General features: G+C 35.4%; 1 protein-coding gene across 7 annotated transcripts in view; it reads right to left on the bottom strand.

Moving 5' to 3' along the window:
• Window positions 1–22,876, bottom strand: part of SUGCT (succinyl-CoA:glutarate-CoA transferase) — a 327,347-nt gene that overhangs the window by 179,643 nt on the left and 124,828 nt on the right. For 5 of the 7 annotated variants that reach the window (XM_063405277.1, XM_063405296.1, XM_063405307.1 and 2 more), the window contains exons 11-12: window positions 22,374–22,471; window positions 11,198–11,300 (exon numbers count right to left, since the gene is read on the bottom strand). In XM_063405277.1, the coding sequence (XP_063261347.1) occupies window positions 11,198–11,300; window positions 22,374–22,471 (201 nt within the window). Of the gene's footprint in view, window positions 1–9,400; window positions 9,512–11,197; window positions 11,301–22,373; window positions 22,472–22,876 lie in introns of all 7 variants that reach the window. The other 2 variants (XM_063405257.1, XM_063405287.1) reach the window with 2 other exon arrangements.

The following is a 22,876-nucleotide window of genomic DNA, read 5'->3' as shown; positions in this document are numbered from 1 at the left end:
TTGTAAAAACAAAGAGTCATTAGTTAGAAAATACCTAAAGATGAAAAACAATGCCATGAAAGTAGTAGAAAAGCATTTGTACTTTGTTAACATGTATCAGAGTATACAGAAAAATCAAAAATGGGCAGTTCAATTTGCTACGGCAGTTTTCAACGTGAAAGAAATCATATATCCAAAACCAGTTCAGTAAAGTTATGGAAAGATGGGGGATTCCCAAGTCTTTTAAAACTAAGGGACCATAACAACATAAGAATTGGCAGGTGGAAAGAGGGAGGTAGTGTTTGCACACCCAAGTTGTCAGTAAATATTCTTCTCACCTCACAGCTTTTCAGGAGAACGAGAAAAAAGAGGGAGAATTTTACAAAATCTGTAATTACATAACTGCTTTAAAGCACTTCTCAAACTCAAAGCCTGTATCTTGTTGACTAGCACAGAGACCAACTGCTTTAGAGAAACAAGTGTCTTGAGCATCACAGGAAGGAGTAGAGAAATCCTCACTTCTCTTTCTCATTTGTGAACCTGCGCAAATACAGTATCTGGAGGAACAAGATGTGCAGATCCAAAATGGTGTTTCTGTTCATGTCTGCTTTGGGTCTGACTTGCAGGACTGCAGAAAAAAGTGTTACAGTTGCCTGTTCTATGCCAAGAGTGCATCAGACTACACTTAGGAGAAGCTTCTCTCCAAAACCCAGCTTCATGGAAACACATAGCAGTCCTTCGAAACTTGCAGGTTCTTAGCCTGACTCTCGAAACTCACTGATCACCAATCCATACAGCTCATCACAGAAGAATATAATGTTTGCAACACTGGTGAAAAACATGAGTAACTTAGCAGTGTTTGTTTGTTTTAAAGAGGATTTTTTTTTCAACTTACTATTTTTTTCTTAGACATTAAACTGGGATCAATTGGATAAATATCATCTGCTTGGCATCTCTATTCTTTTGTCCTTCTCTTATCATTTCTCAACTTGGCTTCAAATTCCTGATTTTTGTCTCTTTTCTTACATGTGAATCTGGATTAACTGGAGCTAATACTAACAGTAATCACCTTTACTACACTACCTTCACACTGCAATGACCTTTCATGTTATTTCATTTTAATTTTCTAATTCTGCGAGCTATGAGGAGTGTCAAGTGTCATCCTAAACAATTAAAATTTAGCTGGGTCCTCCCAAAGTTATGTAAATCAGATCAAAATCTGGCTTTTTGTTCTTTAGAGTTCTTCAATTAGCAATAAATCTAGATTGTTTTTCAGGACTTGTAAAAAGTTTTGAAGAACATCACAGATCAACAATATTAATCAAGATTTATATGTAATTCAACAGGAAGTTTTACACTTAAAACACATACTACAAAATCACACCATTTTTGATTTAAATTGTTATAATTAAATGCTATGGCTGCTAACAAGCCAATTGAAATTGTGTGAAGAAAATCTCAGCATGTGGCTGGCTGCTCCAAGTGTTTGCATCTGAATGCTATAGGCAGTTTTAAACCTACAATGAATTCTTTAATACAATGGTTATGTTCCTGGCCTCACTGCCCATGCACAGTAAGGAAACACTTCCTGCTTACTCATAAACAGTCTACTTGAATCATAATAGAAACCTACATGAAACCAGTCAGAGATGAGAGAGAAAATGGCAATGACAGAGAAAGCTTACCTGACTAATTAATGCCTCTTTGTGGTGCTTGGAAATCTGTATCTTCAAATACCCACTCCTACTCAGCCTACACACTTGTCTTCTCATGGCTCAGATAGTTCTCCTTGTTAGTAAAAGGCATAAAACTAAAACAGTACATTTACTTTAAATGTTATTGCATAACTACAGTGTAAAATAAATATGTCAGCATATGTCAGCATCTCATCTGAAAGCATCACCTTTTTTTTAAAGCAGCGAGTGGGACTCCAAGATGAACTTTGGCTAATGAGTGCAGGAAATCTTGTTATTTCAGTATGACAGGCCAGGGTCATGGCTTGAGTTAAGATTTTTAAATCAAGTTGAGCACTCAGGTAAAGCACCTGAAGACCAAATTATAAGTAAAGCCTGACTTGCACAGTTCCTGCAGTTTCAGCATAGTTTCTCTTGCTGTCATTGGATTTTCTGTTTTATTTTGTTCCTTGCTGGAATACCTGTATCATCATCTGTAGCTACAATCATTTGAAATATGTATTCTCCAGAATATCTTTAGTATTTTCATGCCTACAAAACTTCACAATGCTATTTATAAATATATTACTTTGTAATCAATATAAGTCATAAAGATCAAATCTAGCCCTTATGGCCTCTGAGAGAAACAAAAAGAAATCTCCAGGCTATGTTCAAATGAACTCCAAGCGAACTTGGTGGCATTTGTTTTAAAAAAAAAATTGTAAGAAACATTAAAAGCAACCCTTTGTTCAAGGAAGTTATACTGAAGCATGTCTAAAATTTAATCTGAAATCACAGTGTTTATTACTGATTCTACCTAAAATTTGCTTAGTAAATGAAGTCACGATTACTTAAGGAAAATATTTTAAAACAAACCATGTTTTTTTCTTACTTGATTTTAAATACTTATTTGATTCGAGTCAGGCAACCAATAGTCATAGACATTCTCACAATTTCCATACTGTGGGGAAAGCAAAGAATGCCTATTTAAGCTCACTATTAGTTTGTGATGATGACTCAGTGAATGCTCAGATTAAAAAAAAATAAAAGCAACTTCTAAAGAATCAATTACTTCAGCATATAAACTCACTTGACGTCGAGAGACTTGATGAGATAGAGAGGAATACAAGTATATGTCTTTCTCACACTTTTAGTCCTAACACTCATCAAATGGCTCATAAATGCAACAAGTGGCTTAATTAAAAACTCTGCTTTGACCCCACAGTTACACAGTTTATACAAACAGAAATGAGGGCTGGGCTCACACTCTGTAGGGAACTTCTCAGAAGTCACACATCATCTAGCTCAGTAGATCAAAGTTTGATGGTCATACCCTGAGCACACTCTAGTAGTGTGAGACGCCAAATACAAATTCTTTGAAACCAACTGATACCACTCTGATGACCTGCAAGATTAGAGAACCAATCTGTAACTTCTACAAGTACAGAAACTAATCCAAGAGTTTGAGGCACAAGGGACATGTATTGTAGACTCCTAACAGTGAGGCTTAACAAGGGTTGAGAAGTTTCAAAAACAGGATCTTTGCTTCATACCCAACCATAGCTTTTTGACACATGTGATTCCAGAAGGAAATAACCAGAAAATCTAGGTGACTCTTCATGTCCTTAGATGGCCATGACTGCTGTGTAATTTTTAAACACAAATTAGTATTTTGTTGGATGGATCTCTTTTTTGAGAACCTAATATTCTTCATAACCCACCAATACTCAGATTATGCTTTTCTTAGTGAAAATAGTATTAGCTAAAAGCATACCATTCATATAAATACAAAAATTGTTGCTCCTAAGCATCCCTTGCTTGCATAAAGAAAATGCAGTGCAATCTAAGTCCATGCTCAACTCATTTCCTGTCAGGCTCCTCTGTCATTCAGTAATGATGTTCAAAAGTGGTGTTATTCCTCATAAGGCCTTACTTTAATATATAGTTAAATCACATGATAAAAAATATAATTTCCCAATTTCTCTGGTGCTCTCACATGAGAAGTTATACTTTACAGAAGTGTAACTACTGCATCTTTACAACACTGCTTCTCAGAGTTCCAGCTTCATGACTAAGAAGCCAAAACAGAGAAAATTAGGAATTATCCCCCATGTTAGTTTTTTCAGATAACTTAACATCACATTTTTCAGGTGCTCCAATAATACTTTGAACAGTTTCATTTACATTTATGAGGACTCAGCACTGCTACCTATTTTGCATGTGGCATCACAAAGTAGGTACTCAAAACATGAGGCACACACACAAGAAATGACCTTTTAATATTTTGATTGAAGTGGCTTTTCCAAAACCATAAGGGAACTGTGTGGCAGATGCAGGAAGAGATTCCTGTCTGGCATTCAACTTCTATAAAAAGGAAGCCATATTCCTGCAACTTCTTACCTCTTTCACTTCTTTTTACATTCTGAATCAAATGAATTAGGAATTTGATAGACAACAGCCTGGTTCAGAAGGCAGACTAAATGTCCTCCTATTGATCAGTCAAGTCTAATCCTGCATGCTTCAGGAAGGTGATACAGCAGAAAGATATTACCTGTTTTAAAAATATCACAATGTGTATGAATTAGAGGTTCTACAGTAAAGTTGGTGGTGAGTTCCCATATTGGGGTTGTTCTTATTTATTGTAGCATTTCTAGAAATCAAATTTCAAGCATGGAAAAACCCTAAACATTTGAATTGGTGTGGTTAGACAATCTCTTATCTAGGTCTCAAGCCAAACTGGCAACTTTGGGTTCACAAAATTCATAAAGGACTTGGGGAACATGTAGCAACAGGTGAAAACATGCACTGTGTAGGACTCCAGTTCTCTTTAGTAAGAGCCAGTTTCTTCCCACTAACCTTAAAAACAGGGAATGGAAAAGAGCATATCTATGACACTGCCACCAACTTTCTGCTCGGGTCTCTTGGAGAAAGAACTAACTCTCTAAAATGGAGCAGAAGAGCTCCCAGGAAAAACCTAGTCATCAGAATATATTAGTATGGTAAAAAAAACCCCTTATTTCTGAAAACTTTTTATCTCCCATGAGTAGATCGTTTTATCAGAAATGTTTCCAATGTACTTGAGATTTAAGCAGACAACCAGTACTGGGAATTCTGTAAAACTAAAGGCAAGCAAAAACAAAACCTCATAACAGAAATTACTGAGCTACTCCTTTACTATTACTTTTCTTATCTAGACAGTAGTTGTATATTAAATGTGTGTACAGAAAATAATGTCATTAATGTAAACATACAGGTTTTTTCAAGACTTCTCCACTGTAAGCTCTCCACAAGTTGTAACAGAGGCAGGCCACGCACAGACATGGCACAGTCATGGACCAGATTTCACTACAGCCAAAATTTAAAACACACTTCCTATTACAATACTCCTCATACCAAAGTACAAGCACTGCTTCATTTTGACACTTTCCTGGATGACATCTGGATATAGAACTCTCGTACTACATATATCCTGCATAATTGTGTGTACGTGAAAAATCACATACTACAAACAGTACTGGAATTGGATTTTCCATTTTACTTCTCCAAAATGTGTTCCATTTCTTAATCCATTCCCCTTTAGAACAGAATCCACTTTTTTAAAATTCCCACAGGCAAAAAGCTTGAAAACATTTGTAATTTAGTATAAGAGAGCTACTCTTGACAAAATTAAAGGCTTGGGCAAGGCTGGTGATGTGATGGTTTTTCATTGCACAAAATTCAAAAATTGGAATAAAAATTTGCCTTGAAACACCAAAGCCAGGCAGCACATGTTTTCAACTTAGCAAGAGAGGCATGAATACAGCAGAATTTCTGATTCAAATTACAGTTTTATTTTAAATGTGTTCATCCAGTTGTTTCACTTTCAATGAACTGATTACTTTTTAAATGTAAAAACATTCCATTGTAAGATTTCCAACCAGTTTTAGTACTTATTTAATAGACACATGCAAAATTTAATTCCTCTCTCTTCCTCCTAGCTTGTTAGGAGTTACTTCCAGACATATCATATTACCTCAGACCTTCAATCAGCTGCTTTTCAGTTGCAGAAACCTCTACATGTAAAAAACCTCCCTACAGTATTATGAACATGAATATAATTTCATTTGTCTTGGGACAGCCCTCAATACACCCCAAAAGTGTATTTCAACAAAGAATAACAATTAAAATATGGTCCTATTAAAAAGAAATAAATCAAACAAAATAACCCCCAACCAAAGTCAAATCCAAACCAGCACCAAAACCCACAAATTAAAAAACAAACAAACAAAACAAAAACAAACAAACAAAAAACCAACCAAAAAAAACCCCAAAAACAAACCAACACCAAAACAAAAACACCCTACACATTTTATAACTTTTGCTGTTTTATATGTTCACAATATTGAATCTAGAAGCTTTTACCAGATGCTAGGAAATTTTTTGCCAGGATGAATATGAAATGACTTCCAAAATAAGAGGCAATCTGAAGGTAAATAAAAAAATTAACTACCACCTTCATAAGTTTCCATAAATAGTAAACTTAAAACATCAAATAATTGGCAGCTATCAGATATTTCAATACTCAATTCACTGTAACTTTTTTTTCTGATGATATTCAGAGAAATGGTTAAAGGAACTGTAATAGTCTTCTGGGACAGGAAGACTAAGGTTTCAGTAAAAAAATGTTAAATTAATTTTTATAGTGGTGCAAAGTCAGGGAAGGGTTGTTAAGGGATGGCCTCTTGCCACAGGGTGGAGTTTTGTTATGGTATCCTTTTAGAGTCTGCAGGTGTTTGGCAGGAGCTGAAATCAAGGCCAGCTGTGGTATTTCAGCTCCGATATTTCCCTCCCCATATTTCTCAGAAGTGATGCATCAGGATGATGTCTTACACCTGATGTACTCAACTTGTGTGGTACGATTGTAACTATTGGGGGAGCACGGGGGAAGTGCCACTGCATGGTTTTCGTTTTATTTTCAGCTGACAACATTCATATAGTAAAACTCATCAACGTGAATGGATTTAATATAGTAAAACACCAGATTACAATTTATTAAACTATTTAATTAAATTAAGAACACTGTATAAAAGAATGTTGAAAGAAATTACAGTGCAAAAAAGGGGGAGGCAATGTTCTAAAGAAAAAAAAAAAACCAAACATTCAGTTGCCTCACTTCACCAGCAAAGATCTTTGCTCTTGCATACTTAGCTGCAGTACAGTGAGTACCTGTTTGTGTTTTGTTTTATCTTTTGGGAGAATTTGAACAGTTTCTATTAAAAAATGGTATTCTCTTTTAAGTTTGTTTTGTTTGGAAAGCTTCAAACCACATTGTATTTCATACACATATTCCCCAGTGTATGTTAAATGGGACCATACTGAGGTCACTCCTAAGACTTTCAAATGTTTTAAGAATTCTTTTAATGTTTGTACTATCTTGGCCTGGTTAAAAGAGCACATTTTTTGAAAATAGTTTTCAAAAGTTTCACTATATAAATTTTCATTAAAATAGTCTATGCTGTTCTGTTCAGCTTTTGTAAGAACTTTCACAAACATTCCTTTCTCCCTTACATTTTTCAGAAATTTGTTCCCTTAACTAGTCAATCTCCTTTTTCTCTCAGCCATTTTATCCATATATGCACAAGTACATGCACACATCTCTCCACAGACTGATTGACTTACCAGTACAAACGCCTGTGGTATCCATTTTTACCTCACAAATGAATAAGAGATTATAATCAGTGGGAAAAGTGGACGTTTCACTCCATTCGTGGAAAAAGAGTATCACCTGGCACTCCAACTTAGTAAGAAATTTCCTGGTTTTTGGCAGCTCACTATGAGTATGACTGAAGCTGTTAATGATATTAGTGAAATGTCCTGGGATCAAAAAAAATGTGTTGTTTTATCTCACTTTATAGAAGGAGTTATAGAAGCCACTCTCAGCCTTTAGAGCTCTGTGGTCCTTTTAGTTAAACTAAAATTTGAAAACAGAACCCGTCTGTAGCAAATTGAGTTCCATTAGACCATTACAATCATCTCCTGTCTTTCCCCTTACTTCCTCACACTTCTAGCCATCCCTTGCATTATTCCATCTCCCTCCTGGGATTTCTGTCTTCATCTGGTAGCAGCCTAGAGCATTAACAGCTGAGCTGATATCCATGCAATGCATCTTGGTCACTAACAGTGCAAGACTACACTTACAATGAAAGGTGTTTGCATTATGGATATAAAATCCAAAGATCAAAGAGGAAGATACAACAATAAATGAAGCAAATAAAATATTTAGATCCAATCCTGACAGTATACACAAAATGGAAGATGCTAGCAAAGCCTATGTATTATGTATTAGAATTAGATAAGAGTTGAGCTAAATTGATGTTTTGATGGGTTTGATGTTTTTCTGGACTCTTCACAATGGTTGAAAGCAAATGGCAGTAAGAAACAGAAAACTGTGCTATGTTCAAACAGTGCTATGTAAAATTAAAGAGTTTAACATGTCATACAGTATCAGTATGCATGATTATCATATGCAAATTGACTGACATCTTTCTTAGAACTGTATTTTCTGATCTAAACTGAGTCTGAGAAAACCACATCATAATGGGAGCACTGGAAAGAATTATTACGAAGTTTTCATACTTGACGAAAATCTGGGTTCAGGTTTACACATAAGAAAATGGATGGACTGATGAATAGGTGGATAAGGAGTTGGTTGGATAGTTACATCTGGAGGGTATGGGTCAATGTCTCAGTGAGACATGACACCAGTGACAAGTGGTGTCCCCCAGGGGAGCTTACTGGGACCAGTGCTATTTAATGCCTTCATCAATGACAAAGGGACCAAGTGCACCCTCAGCAAGTGTGCAAATGACACCAAACTGAGTGGTGCAGTTGACACACCTGAAGGAAGGGATGCCATCCACTGGGACTCACATATGCTTGAGAAGTGAGCCGATAGGAACATCATAAAGTTGAACAAAGCCAAGTCCAAAGTTCTACACGAGGGTCAAAGCAACCCTCAGGATCAATATGGGCTGGGGCACAAGAAGATTGAGAGCAGCCCTGCTGAGAACAAATACAGGGAGTTGGTGGATGAGAGGCTGGACATGAGCCAGAATTGTTTGCTTGCATTCCAGAAAGCAAAACGTGTCAAAGGAAGTGTGACCAGCCCATCAAGAAAGAGATCCTCCCCTTCTATTATGCTCTCATAAGATCCCACCTGGAGTATTGTGTCCAGCTCTAGGGTCCATAGTATAGGAAGAAGCAAGTTGGATGAGTCCAGAGGAGTGCAGTGAAGATGATCAGAGGACTGGGTAGAAAAATGAGGAAAGGCTGAGAGAACTAGGAATGTTCATTCTGGAAAAGAGAAGGTTCTGGGGATTCCCTGTTGTGGTCTTTCAGTACTTAAAAGGAGACTATAAGAATTTTTTAGCAGGGCCTGTTGTGATAGGACAAGGGTTAATGATTCCAAATGGAAAAAAGGTCAGTTTAGATTAGCTATATTAAAGTTTTTTACAATGATGGTCAGAAAACACTGGAACAGGTTGCCCAGATAGGTGTAAATGCCCTATCTCTGACAATATTCGAGATCAGGCTGGATGGGTCTTCTGTGCAACATGATCTTGTTGAAGATACCACTGCAGATTGCAGGGTTAGTGGAGTGGATCACTCAAAGGTCCTTTCCAACTCAAAATATTTTATGATTCTATGAAAAGTCTTATTGTGATTAGAGTCTGTTCTTGTTGGTGGGTTCTGGTTTTCTCCTATTATACCTGGAACTTCATAGTGCAGAGGATACCTAGTTTACAGCCTCTCAGATGATAAACTTCTTCCCCAGTCAATCTCAGTCTTTTTTTTCCCTGCTTCCTTTGACCTGAAAATAACTGTGAGAAAATGCTTCTTTCAGTAAGGAAATAAAGGTATAACATGTAGCTATGCACAAATATTGGCATTAAATCTCCAGTAGCAACGTCTGGGTGTCACATATTTCAGAGAAGGGTGTAGAGAAGGCTTTAAAGCAGTTTCATGAGGAAGAGATAAGCATGTCCCTTTACAGGAAAATATTTCAAAAAACATGCCATATCTAACTGCAAAGCACCATGAAACCTTTTATAGATAGGCTAACTATGCCAATTAATAACCTGACACATATATATAAATAGCACATATAATTATAATAATATAGATGTGAAAAAATTATTTAGGTGAATTCTAACATGAGCAAGGTATAACCCAAGATGCTCTCTTTCCAGTTTGGGAGGTAATAGCCCATTACATATAATGTTTTAAAAACAGTCTCATTCAGAGTAGACTCAACTTCTTAAAATTCGCAGCATCAAAAAAAGCACACAATATTTTTCCAATGTTGCCCCAAGTAGAGCCAAGTCTGAGTAAAATACTCTTGCTGTATGTTCTTCAAAGCCCAACCTTAATCCCTGTGAAAGTTATGAAGTGAAAAATTTGGCCCATGCATACTTTACGGTATGAGACTATATCATTTTAAGAAGAAAGAGTGTATTTATTTAATTTAAAAAAAAAAAGGATTTTTTCCCAGCAGCCGCCTAACAAATATTATTTTATGCCTCTAAAATATAATCATATTTATAACAAACTTACTTATTATAAACATATTCTTTTACAACAGGGATTGCTTTGCCTGCTCTTATTTTTCTAATGTTACACTTGCAACAAACACTTCTGACAGCAGACACAGAAATGTACAAAATCAGAAGAAAAAAACAAAACAGCCAATGATCAACCATTTTTTCTTGTGATTCTCTTTGGTAAAAATCAATTTAGAGGAGATTCAAACACTAGAATAGCCATAAAATACTCAGTTACAGTACTTGAGACAGTATAATTCAGTTTATCTTGGGCCCTTAAACCCATCCTAAGCCAGAGAGTAAAAAAGCAGGGGAGGCATCAAGGAATATGAAGGTAATATAACTCCACATATACTAAAATATAAAAATATTGTTTATAATTTAACATAGGTGTAATCCAGTGTAATATTTAACATTTAAAATGGATACATAGATGAACTATTTTCAGCTATTGAAACCATCACGCCAAGAAAATGTTAAGATTCTTTCTTTATATGGATCTTGTGCTTCATTTTTCTTTTTCCAGTCAAAATGTTACCAATTTTTTTCAAACAGAATTGATTTTGGTTATCCATACTCCATACAAAAAATTAGTTCTTTTGGGGCCCCAAAAAAGGTGCTTTTCTGCATATTTATGCAATAAAACACAATTACATTTTATATTACATTTTCTTTCTTTGGTTTACCAGCCAGTTTTGAAACACAGACTCTCCATCTGAGACATGGAATACCTATGGTTTAATTTGTTGTGATAAAATCTGAGTTCCCAAGCATATAATTCTTTTAAAGATCTGTATTTATTTCTTAATATGACATGTTATTGGCTGAAACTCAATCCATCATGAGCCTCTCAAATCCCATTTTAAAGTAGCCAAAATCAGGTCTGAGTGGCAGGAGGAGTGACCATTACTCAGCATTCACAAAACACCTGTAATAATGTGCAGCAGAGACTCGGTGAAGACCAACCTGAGGATCTGAGAACACTTGCTGCATGTTGTTGATCGGGCCATATGGAACCCCACTCCCTTCAAAGAGCTGCAACCACTCGAGCGTCACTTTTTCTGAAAACCTAAGAGCAAATAAGAATGAATGTGGTTTCAACACTCTACTTTCAGGTTCTAAGGAATGTACAGCATGTCTCTTTCCTCTCTCACTGCTTCCATACTCCTCTCTGCTGATTTCTTCCCAGTCAAATAATAACAAAAATGTACTACCTATGTTCTTCAGAAATGCAAAACCCAAAGACATAGGGGAAAAAATATCTCTGAAGTGACTTCTGCTGCCATGTGATCATCTGAAGCAATGCAGAAATTATGTAAAGCTAAATTTATCATCAGTTTCAAATAAGGATCAATGGGTTTTCTCCTTTACTTAGTTATACTAATGTGTTTCACATTTGTTTTCCATTACGTACATATTTAACAACAAAAAGATACAGTTCAAACACCATACAATACTGCTCATTAAAAGCTGATGTAAAGCACCATCAAAAACATGTGTCAGGATTAAACCCCACATTTTTAGGTCTGATAACAAGGCTGATCACATATTTATTTACTGTATGGTTGTACAACTTATCCTAAGGACACCCAGTTCAGCATATATACACAGTGCCTGTGGGCTGGTGAACAGGTTGCTCCAGGTCTTTGTATCACATGCAAAAAAGTTCATTTTATTTCTTTCTACATATTCAGTTTCATAACTAGTAACACCACTCTATTTCGGCTGTTTTGTTACACTTTCTTTCCTCATCTGCCTAGTAAAGCTGCATACAAATAAACTCATCCCTTTTCCAGCTTTGCTCATCAGCATCTTCTTGTGCAGTTCTTTCGTGTCGACTGCAAAAATAGTATTTTAAATTTCAGGCAGATAAATACCACAGAGGTCTACCAGCTTATTAGAAACCAAAGACTGACTTCATGATATACCCAACACTGAAAAGGAATTAGATGTGATTTAAAGACCTGATGGAAATGAAATTATTAGAAACCTTTAAAAGGAACACTTAATTACTGGTATTCTATAGCTACCAGTTTGCTGTTCCTTAAAGGTAATTTGGAACAATGTCAGCAACATTCAGCTTTACTTTTAGCACAAAATATGGGTGACCCTTTCTCAGAGCTAGAAGCTTTATTCCTGAAGCCAACGAATAATTCTAGAAGAAACGGAAGGAGCAATAAAAAAAAAATCAAAACAAAAGGCCTTAAAAGCGTAAAATGTACTATAAAATGAGGCATGGCTCATGAAGAAATGAAGCATAATGCAGCATAGCTTCTAAACAATGCAGATATAAGGATATTGCACAGTCTAATTATATGTAACATAATTCATTTAATATTATAGTGATTTCATGGTAAAGATGTAGTCAGCCATAAAGACAGATCTGCTGTTGGGCCCACCTAGGGTCTATCTAATTTAGCACTCTGTTGTAGACATACCTAGAACCAGGTACATTGCAGGAAACTGAGGAAAAAGGTAACTCAAGAGAGGCAGATAACCTTCCTTCCTCAGTGATTGCAGCTATTAAGAAACCATTATTTTAGTCTAAAATACAATTTGTATTTCCCTTCAGTACTCTCCATTCAACAACAATTCTCATAATCTGTATATTCTTTTTACGTGTAGCCTTCTATTATTAAGGATTGGAGCTCAAACTACTGCACAATGTAAATAAGATTCACATGAAAAACTGTTTCCCTTCAGTTACAGATGCTGTTTATATGAAACTATGCTGTTCCCTGCTAGCAACAGAGATGCTTCATATTTCATGGCCCACTAAATCCTTTGTTATAAATGTAAAGCCTGTTTCAGCTACTACTTTTTGACACTTCAAATTCTATTATCTCCTTTCTAATGAGACAGGACAGCTGCAAGAGGAATCTTGGACTCAACTTCATAGCTGTGGTGCTGAAGACCATCACTAAGAAATTATTGCAATTCTCAGTGTATGTATCCCATTCAATTGATCTGTTAGTAATCAGTAAGTCCTGTTATGTTCCTGCACTTTTTTTAAAAAAAGAGATTATAAATAGCTTCCTGAGTCTAAAAAACCAAAACTTTGCATTTAAAGGATAGCCTGAAAATGAAGTTTTTTCAACAGGAGTGTCTATAATCTATACCTGCATAACCAGTAGACTACTTCCTGATGTTGTGGTAAATCTGAATAATTTTCAAGAATATATTCTTCCTCAGTTATACCATTGGGACTGACTCACTATATAGTGGAGTTGTATATGTATGTTGCAGAGCCTATGTATAAGTTAAGCGAAATTTCCATGATTCTATATGAATTTCTACAATTTTTGGTTGTGCTTAGTTTTTTTCCTTACTATGTAACTGGAAAAAAAAACCCAAACAAACACAATTTTGTAGAAAACAAGAGATTATCTATTATCCTCAGGGACACACACAGCATTTCCTCTTGAAACTGAAGCTCTGTCTCTAACTCTGATGTAGAATAGCTTCCTTTATTTGTGTTAAAAAGAGGCTGTTGAGAGCATATTGTTAAGCAAACTGTTTAAAACAAAAACAGAACATCACCACTGCCAATAAAGGTCTAGTATTCAGATTTTGAGAGCAACAGCATGCAGCTATTCAGCTCATTCAACTGTTTTATGTATTGAAACATCTGCTGTACATCATTAAGAGAGAAATACTCTTTCAAAATCTGATAAAAAATACGAAATGAATAAAAAAAATGTTAATTTTTACCTCTGATGTCAGCTGTGCAAACTCCAATTTTATTTTTTTCCTTACCAACCTGTACGTATTATTTTCCCCACCAAATACAATTTGTGATAGTACTTAGACAAATAAATACTATAACCTTTACCTAAAGTGAAGAGCTAATGTTTAGGTTGTTAAGTATCCATTAACAACATGCTAGGCACTCCAAAATAACCCTCAGCAAAAACTTCCAAGAAGTAGAAGATTAACTTTCTCTCTCCTGAAAATGGAATTTCTGTCAGCAGGAATTTAGAAGGTCTGGCCAATCCTTTTTCTCTTAACACATTTTAAAATGCATTCCTATGCTTTTTCATTGTTTTTCATAAATATCCTACTTTGTATATTTTTCAGTTAAGAAAAAGAAATTTACTTTCTTTATATATACATATACATAAATAAAATCACTGTGATGGAAACACATACAAGGCTAAACAATGCTTCCTCTCCAAACCTGAGCTAGTAAGAAAAAAAAAACAATACAAGACTGCAAAGCATCCGAACTCTGAAACACGACACACACAAGAGGATTTTTCTCAGAGATACTCAGTGACTGCAGGAGAGCTCGACACTGCTCACACTAGAGCATCATACATTGTCAGATGGGTCCCTTTTCCTTTAAAGGGAAGGGCTCCTTTTCCTTTATATATATATATAAATATATAAAATTACATAAATGCCTGTGATTACCTGTGATTTATCTGCAGAAAAGTTTTAAACCTGTAGCTTAGCTTTCTGCAATTACTAACAGTATTTTAGAAGTTCAAAAGGATTTGCTTTTTACTGTAGTACTTTGTGGTATGAACCTCAAATTCAGGCTCTTTCTGAAGGCACCTCTGAGAAAGGAAGGATATGTACCCCAATTAAGAACAAACCTATTGCTAGGACATTTGCTGCAAAGCCTGAACTGAAGCTTATTTCCTGAAGAGGTCAAAGTCTCCATAATGTCTTATTTGCATTTTAAGCAATACTCTAAGCCTCCTCTGCACTGAATTATACAGCACTCAGTACTGGACTTGCAGTATTGAAATAAGGCATCAATTTCCATTTAACATTTAACATTAAATATATTTCATGCTTTAAAACATATTAAGAATATTTAAGTGTGGCATAAGCTGAAATAATTGAAATTGGAAGAACTCCAACTAAATATATTTTTCTTCAATTAGTAAATCTAGCAGGCTTCCTTAAATGAAAACATCTAAATTTAAACTATACACTCAGCAAATTAATCAAAAAACATTACAGCACAAAATAAGAAAAAACCTCCAAAGGGAAAAAAAAAATTTACACCTTGTTTTCTTACATAAATTAAAAGTGTAGTTTTGCTTCTTAAAAAGCATGATCTACATTCCTCTGTTTTCTAACTAATTCTAATTAAAAAAAAAAGTAAGAAATGGATCTTTACATGTAAAACAAAAAAAAAGAATGACTGCTTGACTTGTGCAAGTTAGATGAAATGCCTTTAATGAGTTCATATATTTTAATAGCACTTGGGTGTGTTTTAAAGTTTCGTATCCTGATAACTATTAAAGTAAAATATTTTTCCTTTTTTTAGCAATATTCTGTCTTTCAATTAAACAAAGACTTAAAAAGCTTGAATGAATCCACTTTGTGTGTAGTCCATTTTCTATGTTTCCTAGGAAACCTTCAATCCTTGCAACATCCTATATGGAAGGGCAACCATGTTTCTCTAATGGATAAAACCATCCAAATCCACTCAAAAGTTTAGAAGAACTACTGAAGCAAAATCGCTTTTTGATCGCTTTTTTCTATAGGAAACTTATGGCAATTAATTTAGAGAAGTAATTTGGACAGCAACCAAATACAGATAGAACATCACCCTCTAGGATTAGTCAGAGTTTTTACATGTGGTCAATCACATAAAGCTCTGCTGTTCTTGCTAAAGTCTACAAAGGCATTCCTGTGTTTTCTAGCACAACCCAAATCTGCATCATGGTTATTGTTTCATTTTGTTCTATCAACGGTCTCTTCACTACCAAGCACCTCTTTAATTGTAGTTAAATGAATAGAAGAGTTGGTCCTGTTTCTTACAGTAGCATCTATGAAAGACATTGTACAAAGCAAAAGTCCTAGAAAATATTGGTTTGGAAAATTCAAAGAAATTATTATTATCCTTCAGTGCATAGTGAATATAGAATTAGTGCTTTCAAAGTGATGACTACAGTATTTACTCAATAGTCTGTAAATATAAATATAGTTAGTATCTACTCTCCTGTTACTGGTGAATCACTGGGAAAACCACAACAGACAAAATGCTAAAATATTTGGTATCAACATGATTGTACTGACAGGTATTGCTGAGAGATATTTCAACTGCTTTAAAAGATGTCACATACAGTAGATTATACATAAAATACTAATATATAGTATTTTACATATATTATGTATATATATTTTATATAGATACATAAAATACTATCCAGAGATTTGCAGGTACCACAAATCCATCATAAAAATTCTTTTACATTGTGCATACTAAAAATATTGTTGCTGGTTTTATAGAACTATTAATAAACACCTTCACCTTTATGCACAAAATTTGTGCCAGCGACTAATCGACTTTCTTGTTCCTCTATCAAGATTTGCATGTATAATTTTTAAGGAATAGCATACTGGACAGAGGGAAACACATCTATCTTGTAAAATGTCTTTCTTATGGCTACTGAGTAGTTAATCTAGCACATAACCTTAAGCTATGCACATTAGAAACACCCTACTTTTCTCCAACGTTCCTCTGTTTTACTCAAGTACAAAAAAATTACCATAACTTTTATAGTTAAGACAAAAGAAGTGCAAATTAACTGAAAATTAGCTACATATACACACATACAATAAAAGCACACTGAGGATGAAGAGTTGCATTGATTTTGTTACTAGCTTTCTTTTAACTCAAGGGGATTAAAGAGCTAACAAGGGTCAAGTCAAAAAGTTCATTTAAAATCCTTGATTTCAGCAGCCACAAGTTAGAAATATAAGTAATCAGAAAAGAGATGGCAAGTTCCTTTTCAGAAAGGATCTTGAACCTCACACAGATATGAAAATCTTAGAAGCTTATTATATGGTAAGAAAAGAGCACAGAAAATGCACATTTGCTTACCCAGTCCAAAAATTTTGGATCCCTCTCACTTGTGTACACAGAAGTCAACATAAAATAACTATTTAAAACAAAGCATTTTAAAGCAAAATGTGGCAATTTGGTAGCTGATGTCTATACAGCTCAACCCTCTATGTACTGATGGTGAGGTAGGTGACTGGGGAGAGTAAACCTTACCAGCTGTGTCACACTGAAGTCAATTGTCTTTCAAACTTCAAACACCTGTCTTGCTGAAGCTGTAAGCAACCAGAGGCTCAGTCCTGTAATGTTATTAACAGTGACTTCAGTCAGCAAGGCTCTTGGTTGAAAAAAGGAAATGGTGGGGATAGGGAAGGAGATTTACAAAGACTAGGTGTGTCTCAACAAGTGTGAATTTAACAATGCCTCTCATCAGGCCAATTAAATATCTTGCAATACTCTTTCCCATTTAGGTGCCCTCCTCTTCTGTTACTAAGTGGAAACTATTTAGCAACGATTTTATTAACTGAGGGTCAAGTTCCTTTGTGTTTCCTTCCTGCTCGTTCCTTTTCCCCTCACACTTATATACACAGCTTGCAGCTGTAGTGTACAGTCAAGAATAAGGGGTTTAAAATATAAGTGCTAGGAATAGAAGTTACACTCTGAATCATTTCCAGCCCTAACACTTCTGAGTCTACAATAATTTAGTTAGAGCTGCAGGAGCACTAATCATGCTGAATTTATGTGCTTTTCTTTATGTGAAACAGCTTCAATTTAAAGGCTGAGGGTGTGTCTGCTGCTCACCTTCCACCTACACTCATACACCCCCACACACTCTGTACCATTTACAGGTTAATTTCGCAATTTTACCTTGGAGCACACATTTAGATGCCCTGTCTTAAAATGTGTCTACATTACTGAGGTGCATGGTAGGATTAATATTCAGATTCTAGAGTAATTTGAAGAAGGTCAACCGATTAAGCCCCCTTTCTCAAAGCAGCTTCTTTTAAAAGTAGTATTATACTAGCTTTTGCACAGATGCATCTGAAATTTCATGTACACTCTATAATGTGTCTTGACATATGCATGCATATATATATACACATACAAAATAATCTGCATTATGTCTGGTACTATTGTGTTCTATTGGAAGCAAAATTAAAAGTGGAAGGGAGGTAGAGAGGGAAGGCAGCAACAATTAAAACTTGGTTCTTTTGTTTTTGAGTTAGATGTACGTCTAACTAACAAACCAGAGGTTTCCATTGGAAACTTAAAAAACAGAGTGGTCTGTAATCTGTCAGTTCTCACATGAGCTGTGAGTCTTAGGGGCCTCAGTAGTAGCCATTGAACCCGACCTCCACCCAGCTAGGGTCATTTTAAATTGACTCTTGGCACATATACAAGACAGGAAGGCAGAGGTAATTTGCTTTGGTCAAAGTTCTACTTTCTTGTCATTTGAGGAAAATGTAACCTAAATAGAGAGGAAGATACAGAAGACACCAAAACTTTTTACTTTGTTTTTAACTGAAGAGTAGGTGTGCAAATGTCAGCAGTGGGAGGAGAAAGAGGAAATAAGATGAAGAGGGTGAAGGGGGCTGTAGAAGTGGAGGAAGATGATGGGGGCAGGAAAAAAACAGCATAGAAGAAAGAGGACCAGAGATGGGAAAGGACAACACCATCAGTAGCCAACAAGTCCAAAATGCCCCACTGGCCTATATCCTTCATCCCTGTGAATATCCTATGAACCAGGGGTTCTTGCAGCATTTTACTCATTTCCCCATAGACTACAGACCTGAAAAACACTCCATGTTTCGAGATGGAACTTTCTGTAATCCCTCCTCTTGCTTCAGTATGAGAGCAAGCTCTCTTGGAAGCAGCACACCACTCCACAGTGATTTACCTTCCCATCACTTTTATTGAGATCTGACACTCTCTGTAGATATGTAAGCTTATCCTTCCTTATTTGCTCTCCCTACCTACCTTGTATTTTTGCCCTACAGTGGGAATTGAGATGTACAGAGAGCAGGCCGGATTAAATAGCTAAGGAAAGGAATGCTTCACTTTTCATTTGTCAGAGAAGAAAGAGGATGAGAAAATTCTTCATTAAATGGATGGAGAAATGTACACCTTTCAGAGCTGTTGTTTCAAGTTACATATATGTCTGATGCCATATTCATCCCTGTCTTGTATTCTCATTCAGTTCAGTACATCTGACTTCGATGAATACATCATTTCACACCCATCTGAAAAGTCTTCTGTTTAAAGGTCAATTTCTTCTAAGTGCTGCATAATCCCCATGGTTACCTAATTGCCTTGAAATCTGGCATGGTTACCACAGGTGGTGAATAGAATTATTAGTCTAAATTAGAGGTCACTTGAGTCAAGGATTCCCAAGACAGAGCCTTTTTCTAAAAAAAAACCCCAACATTCCTTAACATTGACCAATTGTCCCAATGTTTCCTTTGTGCATACATCTAGAATAAAACTGTGACCAAAGAGTCTACGTTGCTCAATATTTTTACTCTAGCAAATGAAAGCCATCAATTGTCTCCTTGGTATTCAGAGTTCAGATGCTTTCAAAAATTTCAGCGCCGCACATGAATTAAATGCTCAAGACTTCAGGGAGTTATTGACCCTGTCTGAACACCTCCTTCTATTCCTGTTCAAAGCCTGGAAAACACTTTTTATTAAGAGGAGGAAGCAAAGAATCCTTCTTTTTGCACTTACTGAATGCTCAGAAGTTAGAAATCAATTGTGGGTAGTCCATTTTAAAAAATAAGAAAAATTAAAAAGAAAAGGTGAAACATAGCTCCAGAAACAGTTCAAAAAGGGTAAGGGCAAGAGGACAGGGTAGATAGGTCAATGCTCTAGGAAACATGCTCTAGGCTGTGGTGAAACCTGGGTTTATTAGGATTATAACAGTATCAAAGGCTTAAAAAAATATATGCTTGTATCTACTGTGCAACAGCAGTGCTGTACGTAAGCAACTGCAGAATACCAAGGATCAGCCATACATGCTGCTTAAATACCAATGACTCAGTGGAACAGGAAGGGTGTATAAAATAAAAATGGCAGCAGGAGATTTTGGGGAAAAAGGAGTGGCTCATCTTAACAAAAGTACTGTACCTCACACAACTGTACTTCATTTGCTAGACTGAGAAAATCTATGTCTAAGAATATTTCTTCTAAGCTGTTCTAGCTCATATCTCCGCAACTTCATTTTAAGGTGGACAGCATTGCACATACAGCGAGTGAATGGAAGGATCTGCAGGTGGTTTTGTCCATGTAATGAACCTTAGGGTTACATTTTCCATGTGCTGGAAGCTGTAATACTATCAAGCAATCACTGAATAAATTAAGGTATTTTTCAGTGAAATTCTATCATTACTGTTTTGTCATTTCCCTTCATTTCTCAAGGGCTGACATTTTTCAGCACTGAGAAACTATTCACTTAATTCTCTAAGTAACTTCGAAAAGAAACCACATACAATTTTACAAAAACCTGTGCATTACTGAATTAAAGCAAAGTTACCATGGAATGTGTGTGGAAACACATTCAACTTCCATTAGAATACTGAAGGTGTTTGTTATATCTAAGTTTCATAACTGACTGCCAGATGAACTCACAATAATATGACAGAATATTTTAGAAATGTTCAAAAGTGTGTATACATTTACATATTTGTGCACAATTGCAGAAATTCAGCCTAAATTATAATAATAAAACAGAACATAAACTATAAAAAAAAAAAGACATAAAGCGGTAATTAGAAGAGTAATAATGTAATTTGATTAGCTAATAGCTACAGATATAAAAACAAATTGTAATTCTGACAATTGAAAGAACAGCTGTTCCTTGACCTTTATCTTCTTGTTCAGACATAGGAAAAAAAATGACAACATCCAAAATTAACCAGAAGCAATGAGCTACCAACAACTGATCAATGGATGGCAAAATAGTCTTCTCACAAGGTACCAGAGCACATCAGACAAATGCCATACTACACGAAGTCCAAGTAATAAGTCAATATGAACCAACTTCAAAACTAAAATTATGCATCAAGAGTGTAAGAATTCAAAACTAGGTCAAAAGATAAATTATGGCCTTTCAGGAGCTCAAAACTTAGAGCAAGAGTGGCCTCATCTGCGCTATCACCATCCATTTGTTATAGGAAGGTAAAAGAAGAGTTCCAGAAGTTAATCAAGGGCAGTTGCACCATAATTATTCAAAAATGCAAGGTCACCTGGTACTTCATTTTTTCACCAAGGACAGGACATCTGAAAATGGACAGGAAAGACAGAGAGAAAAGTGCAAGTGCAACTGGAAGAAATAAAATAACTCTCTACGCTCCTTTATGACTCATGATTCTGGTTCTCAATATCAAAAAAAATTGTGAGGTTGAGAGTGAGAGGCATGGATGTGCTACTGAAACACTTTTTCTTGGATGTAATGAAAAGGGGACATATCTGATTTAATGCTTCTAAACCCCCCCAGTAAAATTGCCTCAGTGATAACTGTTATGCATTTGTTGACAAAGACTAATACCGGCCAATATGTCAATATGATAGTACAACTTTTCTTGAATAATTAACCACCTTTTCTGTTCATCCCCAGAAGTATGAGGTGCTGCTGAAACCACCTTTGTGAAGGTTTACACAGATCAGATTTTTCTTTTGTTACATAAATTCATCATCCTCTCCATTAAACAGAAGAGCACTCCACAGATATAAGGACTTCTCAAAGAGTATGAGGAAGAAAACCAAGCTATTTTAATCTTTCAAATAAAAGCTTTCTTGAGTTTTTTCTTTAAAAAAAATAAATTAAGTAGTTAGTAGGATTATTCCCAAACAGAAAACTAAACACATATCCTTTTAATTTCAGAAGGAATGTCCCAGGGAGAATTTGTGGCACAGAGTACCATAATACAGAATCAGCAGTAAGGGAGTAGCAGCAAATGGAACTTCCCTGAATACAGAAACACTCCCTGAAAACTTTAAAAACCCACAGCAAAAGCAAATGGTGCTCCAACCATTTTTTTCCAGGTGCTACATTCATCCAGGGAAGCAGAAAGCACTGGTTTGCTTTCACTAAAATTCAAGTTAATGTTAAATAGAAGTTAAGTTTCTGAAAACTTAAATCTGTGGTCTGGCTTCTTTATTTGACACTAGAGGTTGTGTGCAAAAGGCAGGCTATTTAACATCAGTAAGCTTTTGCAATACCTATTATAAAACCTAGAGTACCTCAAAAGAGTAAAATAAAATTTTCATATGATGAGGGTTAGTTATACATTACTATTTGCATTAACAGATTAAATGTAGATACTTTCCTTTTAATTAACTTACCGGGTTGATAATATATCAATAAGTTCTTTTCTGTTCTGGACTCTGAGTGTATTCGTTTTGTATCTTGAATCTTTACTAACTTCAGGCAAATTCAGGATCTAAGTAAAAATAAAGTAAGAAATGTGCTTGACAGGAGATATATATTTATAGCTAATAAAATAATTACTAATATTAAAAAAATCACTGATTTCCAATAATCACTACTTATCATCAATCATTTAATATCAATAAATGAAAAATTAATTATTACTCCTTTTTGTAAAAAGCCTCCTGGTTAATGTTACACAACAAGTAAAGGAAAAAGAGAGAAATCATACTGAAGATCCAAATCTTAGCTAACAGCTTTCAGGATTAGCCAGGACAAATTCTTACCATAGAACACTAAAAAAATAAAGTTATTAACATGGGAATGGATAGATCTGTGGGATTAGCCTGCACAAACTTATATGTTACAGAGTAAGAAATATATATGTCTGTACTTCATACACTAGATGGAGAAAAGA

This window comes from Prinia subflava, chromosome 1, assembly GCF_021018805.1.
Source record: "Prinia subflava isolate CZ2003 ecotype Zambia chromosome 1, Cam_Psub_1.2, whole genome shotgun sequence".
NCBI lineage: Eukaryota > Metazoa > Chordata > Aves > Passeriformes > Cisticolidae > Prinia > Prinia subflava.
Note: the sequence above shows the minus strand (reverse complement) of the source record. Positions and strands in the feature narration are given on the sequence as shown.